The sequence below is a fragment of the Phaethon aethereus genome (genome assembly GCF_964289735.1).
Source record: "Phaethon aethereus genome assembly, chromosome: 18".
Classification (NCBI taxonomy): domain Eukaryota; kingdom Metazoa; phylum Chordata; class Aves; order Phaethontiformes; family Phaethontidae; genus Phaethon; species Phaethon aethereus.
This window is the reverse complement of record NC_138594.1, coordinates 13,723,539-13,729,538: the sequence shown is the minus strand read 5'-3', so window position 1 is coordinate 13,729,538 and position 6,000 is coordinate 13,723,539. Positions and strand designations below refer to the sequence as shown.

The 6,000-nt window shown below is 66.0% G+C and overlaps 1 protein-coding gene across 1 annotated transcript in view; it reads left to right on the top strand.

Moving 5' to 3' along the window:
* Positions 1-4,923: 4,923 nt before the first annotated feature.
* ENPP7 (ectonucleotide pyrophosphatase/phosphodiesterase 7) overlaps positions 4,924-6,000 on the top strand; it is a gene marked incomplete at its 5' end in the record, with an annotated part of 42,038 nt that continues 40,961 nt past the window's right edge. Inside the window, one exon of the mRNA XM_082008295.1 lies at positions 4,924-5,320. Within this exon, the coding sequence (XP_081864421.1) occupies positions 4,924-5,320 (397 nt within the window). The remainder of the gene's footprint in view (positions 5,321-6,000) is intronic.

Below are 6,000 nucleotides of genomic sequence, written 5' to 3'. Positions count from 1 at the left end.
CCGCGGGCGCCTCTGCCGAGGTTGCGGATAAATTTTAACTGGGCGGCAAGAGAGCAGGGGAGAGCTGGAGAGCGAGCGCGCTGCGTGCCGTTTCAACGCGTGTATTTATATCCTTCACCGACGCAGCATCCCTTTGTAAAGCCACGGAGCGTGTACAGCCAGGGCTGTCAGTTCAGCGGCATGTTACAAGCGTTTGATATGGAGATTTTGGCAGTGGGAATGGATGTACCTCGCTGAGCGGTTTATGTAAAATGACAGCTTCTGGAAAATGAAGCACTCTGATATAAAAAAAAAAAAAAGGGACAAACAAAAGGCAGGAGAGGCCGCCTGCTCGGCGAGTCCAAAACGGGTTTCTCCTCCCTGCCGGCCCGCGAGCATCTCCCCACCGCGGCCGGAGGCAGCGCGCAGGCAGCACACCAGCTGCACCAGCCCCACCAGCTCAGCTCGGCTGGTTCAGCCTTCACACCCGCACTCCCCCGCCTCAGACCGCTGCCCCACTTCCATTTCATCACTCCTCCTCTCCCCCTTGTTTACGGGGCTGAGCCTTTTATCGCTGGCTGCGCGTGGGCGTGCAGGGGCGGGAGGAGGAGGAGGATGCCTGGAGAGCGCTGCTGCCAGCAGCCCCAGGGAGATGCTCTCGACTCCTGCCGTCGCGGGGCTCGAAAGCGGGGGACGCCGCGCAAGCAGAGCGAGGCGGCGGCTGGTCCCCCCCCCCACGGCAGGTCCCCCCCGCCGCGCTGCCGTGCCAGGGAGTCCTGGTCGAAGGGCGACTCCGACACCCACCCGGGAGTCTCCGCCGGCGGACGTGGCCAGAGGAAGCCCAGCCGGGCCGGAGGGACCCCAGGAGAGCGAACGGGGTCCCACCCCCGGGGCAGGCCTGGATCCGGTCTCCCCGGGGAGCGGGGCACCCGCCGCGCCGCGGGAGCGAGGGAGGGAGGCAGCCCCCGGGCAGGGCCACCCCAGCCGGGAAGGAAAGCGGCGGCCGCACCGGCTCTGCGGCGAGGCCCGAGCCTGGCTCGCAGCTCCAAAGCCCGGGAGTGCCCTGCCACAGCCGGCTCACGGCTCCGGCTTTACGCCCTCCCCCGGCCCCGTGGGGACACGTGCCCGCGGCCGGCGGGAAGCAACTCCCGCTGCAGCTACAACGATCCATAAAGAAGCTGACTTGTTTCTCACCTCTCCGAAATGAAGAATGGTGATTACCCTACACCCCGGTCCACAAAGCCGAGTCCAAACTGACGGCCCCCCGCAGACTGCGTCTCTTGCCTGTCGCCCAGCCCAGCGCCCAGCTCCCCCCCGCGCCGGCTCAGCAGCGAACCGCCAGAGTAACGCACGCCGGCTCCGGACGGAAAGGCCATTTCTCCCGAGGTGAAAGGCTCCTGGACGAGACGTTAAACTCACGGCGCGTCAGGGAGAGGTGGCAGCGCCAGCCTTGCCTTCCTACGGGCCCCAGGCAGCGGGGCAGGGGTCTGCTCGGACCCTTCAGGAAGAAGCCCCTCTGCAACCCCCAGGCCGCTCCTCAGGGTCTTTGCAGCAGATCCAGAGGATGGGAGCGGACCAGGATACCCCCAAAGCCCATCTGCCCAAACCCCACCATACACCCCAAATTCTAAGTCACATCTCGGCATAAATGCAACTCCAGAGACAGGAGACACACGAGGCCGTCACGGCTTCGCACAAGGGCTAAAGCAGAAGGAAACAGCAAGTCCCCAAGTTCTGACCCGGCTCACCCCCGTACCCGCACGGCTCCCCCGGCACGGAGCGAGCTCAGGAGCAAAAGAGCATCTACAGGTCTTGACGGCTGCAGCAAGAGTCCCCGCACTAACCACCCACCAGAGCCCGTCGCTGCAGGGAAGGGCAACAGCACGTGCCCTGCAGAGATCCCGGCTATGGCCACAGCCGTGTACCTGCACACCAAGGCAAGCAGCGTCCGCCACGAGCTTTCATTTCTAACAGCCCTGCCAGAGACCACAAAACTCAGTGCCCAGCGACGCTGCTCCACCTGGAGCAGGACAAACCAACCGGCTGCACCAGCCCCGCAGCAGGATACGGCCACAGGGGATGCCAGCGTGGGGCTGGAGAGCAGCACCGCTGGGTCTGTGCACACCCCGGGCTCCGAACCCTGTCCGCCCGCCCAGGCGGCCGCAGGGCAGTGACACCGCGCCCCAGAGGGTCCCTGCCCCACGCTCCCCCCACGCAGCACCGATACGAGCCAGCTCCTCGCTGCCCCGCAGCCTCCGCAACCGAGAACATCTCCCCAGTGCTGAGCGATCTGCCCCCGAGCAGGAGCCCAGAGCTCCCCGCGCCGGGGCCGCAGCCCCGCTCCCGTCCCCGCGCCGGGGCGCGGAGGCACCGGCACGCAGAGGGAGCGGCGCTGCAGGGCAGGCGCGGGGCTGGGCGCAGCTATAAACACCCGGGAGCTGAACTGTGACCACGGGGGCACAGCACAGCCCCCGAACTTAACTGCCTTAGCGAGGCCTGGGAGGAAGCGCTCCCCGATGTCCCGTCTGTCGGCAGGATCCGCCGGCACACGTGCATTTGTCCCTCGGCACAGCCGGCTCCTCGGCCACCCGAGCAGCGGCGCTCGCCGGTGACTCGGCGGGTGAGGCGATGGGGACCCTTGGCCACGGGCCACGGGCACCGGGACGCGAACACAGAGGAGGTGGCAGCTCTTCCCCTGGCAGCACCAGGCGCAGGCCACGGGGCTCCACCAGCTCTAAGCGTCCTCGTTGCCGAGAGCCTCCCCGCCGACCTCGGGCATCGCTGAGCAGGAGCCTCCCAGCTGCCCGCAGCCCCCTCCCCTCGGCCGGGCAGTGTGGGCTGCCACGGCCCTGACCCGGGCAGGCAAGCTGACGAACACTCACACATCAGCCCTCCCTTTTGCTCGCTTAAGATATCCTCATTTCTACTGCACCACAGGCGTGCGCGGCACTTGGAGCCAGAGAAGCGGCCGAGCTCCCCGCCAGGAGAGCTTACTTTCTAATTAGACAGATAACAGCACATCGTGACAACAGACCACCGCGGGGAACGGCAGGGACCGCTGCTCCGCGGCCAGCGGGAGCTCTGGGGCCTTTCTGACGGCTCCTCCGCTCGCTCCGCGCTCGCTCCCCGCAGCTGGCCGTGGGAACGCAGCAGCAGCCCCCGCTGCAGCCACAGCCCCGGAGGAAAAGCCAGCAGGAGGAGAGGGGAGAGATGGGAGCTGCCAGCAGCCAGCGGGGTCACTTCACCTGCTCCCACCACAGCCCTTCTCCCCCGGCACCGCAAGGCGCTCGGCGGCTCCCCGGGCACAGACGAGCAGTCCCATCCACGCTCCCAAAGAGACAGGCCGGAGGGAAACGCGCTCCGAGCAGGATGAGGCCCGACTCGCCGGCTGCTCGCCCGGTGCTGGCTGTGGCCGCTCCCGCCGCTGCGGGACTGGGGGGGGAGCAGGGGTGCGGGAGGAGGGGGGCAGCCGCGGGGAGGGTGCCCCCCGAGGAACAAGGAAAACAAACCCAAACCCAAGGGGTATTCACGGAGCCCCCCGGGCCAAGGGGCAAGCGCAGCCACGAATGTGCCCATCCAACGGCAGGATCCCGGGCAAATCCAAGAGGACCCGAGCGCCGCTCTGCTCCCTCGCCCACCCTAAATTCTCCTCACAATCAGATGTCCGCTCGCGGTGCCAGGCTTCCGTGCGAGTGTGCACGTGTGTTTTCATCCCAGTCTTTAGATGAGGTCTTTGCTGAGAATTTACAATTCCCCCATGGCCTCAATCTCGCAAAGATTGCTTTTTTAACACTGTTAAGCTTTAATTCTAATAAGCCTCCTCTTTATTACAGAACCAGGTCACATTGCCTTGACACTGCAAGAAAATCTTTCATCAGGAAGGAAAATGGAGAAGGGAAAAGAGAAATAAAGAAGTGGGGGGGAGAAGAGGAAGAAAGGGGAGGGAGACAAGTGAAAGCTGCTCACTTCATCCGGGGAACTTTCTGAACCAGGCAGACAGCCGGCGGGCCAGCAGCGGGGCTGCCGGCGAGAGGTGCCTTCCCGCAGCGCCGCTCGCACCCCCGAACGCGCAGAATTATTTCTGGTGCGGCTTCACCTCCCACGCACCCTCCCACCCTCCGCTGCTTAAAAATGCCGAGAGGAGCAGGAGGGGAAGCTTGACGAAACTTTGACAGACATAATGAGGACAGAGTTCAGCCCTGCCCTGGACAGATGGCCGTTAGCACCAGCCCGGCGCAGGGCTCCTCTCTACCTGTCCGGCACCGCGGGCACGGGAAGCGGCGCAGCGGATCAGGGCGGCAGCGCCAAGCACCCGCGAGACCCAAATGCCCCCGGCAGCAGAAATCACAGCCCTTCGCTGGTGGGAGGAGGCGGCAGCACGGCTCTTCCCAAACACAGCTGGTCCAATACGGGTTTTGCCACCTGGAGGCTCCCCACCCTCCAGCATCCCGACCAGCGCCCGGCCCCTCGGCTGGTTGGGGGGTTGCTGCCTCCGCAGCTCCCCAACTTCTTGGGTTTGCCTGGCTCCAGACGTGTCATCACAAAACAGCTCCTGCTCCTGTCTTATGTCATGGCCATCACCATGGAAACGGGCTGATCTCATACCCCACCTTGGCTCCCTGCGCCTGCATCCATAGCATCCCGGTGCAGGATCGGAGACGGCTCATTAAACCCGCTGCCTTCACCGGCTCCCGGACATCGAGGCCCTGCTAGCCAAAACGCAGAGCGAGCCAGGACTCCGGGCTGCCGGTCCCCACTCCCACCCCGCTCGGGGCCAGGCAGGCAGCCCCGGCGCTCCCCACGCCCCCCAGGAGCCTTCCGTCACGCAGCGGGGAACATCCCGGCCCATGCCGATGCGCCGTGGTGCGCGTCCGCGGCACATCGCAGGAATCCCGCGTGCTGGCGAGCCAGTTAATCTCTGTCACCGACGGCTTGCTGCTGCCCATGGTGGCGCGGCCCTCTCCCCCCACCTGCACCGGAGCAAAACCCTCCCGTGGCGCGTGGGGACGCAGTGACGCGGGGGCCCACGGCGGCACGGCCCCTGCAAGAAAAGCGCCCGACCAGCAGGCCCCCGGCGCCCAGTCTGCTGCAGGGGATGGCTGCCGGGGCGCCCTGCGCGCGACCGGCTGCAGCCGCCGCGGCGTCCCACGATGCCCGCGCGGGCGCCGCCAGGGCCACGAGGACGCCCAGAAAGCAAAGGAGAAGCCGGAGGCCGCCTGCACCGGCCAGGCCACCGCGGCGCAGCTGCCCTGGGCCCTCCTGGGGTGCCCAAGCCACACCTGCACAAAGCCACCGGCGTCCTCCACGCCGCACCCCACGCGGCAGCCAACGCCAGCAGCCGGTGCCGGCGCAGGAGGGGGCTCCAAAGCGGGCTCCCAGCACGGGCGCGAGGGCAGGGCCAGCAGCTCTGCTCGGCAGAAGGGAGCAGCTCCGCCAGCCGCGGACAAGGAGCCAGAGCCCCAGCCCCGGTTTGGAGCCCGGGGATCCGGAGGCGGCTGCCACGCTGCTGGGCGCGCGACGGCGTACGCGGAGCAACGGCCACACGAGGTACATCGCCGCAGAGGCGGCTCAGCTCTGCAAGCACGAGTGTCCCTTCCCCACGCTGACGGGGACCCAAACCCACCCTTCAAACCCTTCAAATTCTTCCCGCTGGGCTGTTTCCTTAGCACGGGAAAGGCAGGGCTTTACCAAGCCGAACGGCTCCCGCACAGGAGCTGAAAACGCCTCTTCCCGGGTCAGCAGAGGAGGAGGCTCCCGAACCGCAGCCTCGCCCCCCGCGAGAGCACAGCCAGCGTCGCAGCGGGGGGCGGGCAGCGCCGCTCCAAGCGGAGATGTTTTAATTCTCAACGCCAGCAGCTGCACTTAAGGCAAGAGAGGCAGGGAAGCCATGCACAGGAGTAACCATGGCAACTTCACGGAAGTTAAATAAAAACTTCTTTAAAAAAAGATAACGAGGTCCCTGAATCATGCTTTATCAGCTATGTTGCTATAAAGATCGAGATACCGCCAGCTCAGGATTCC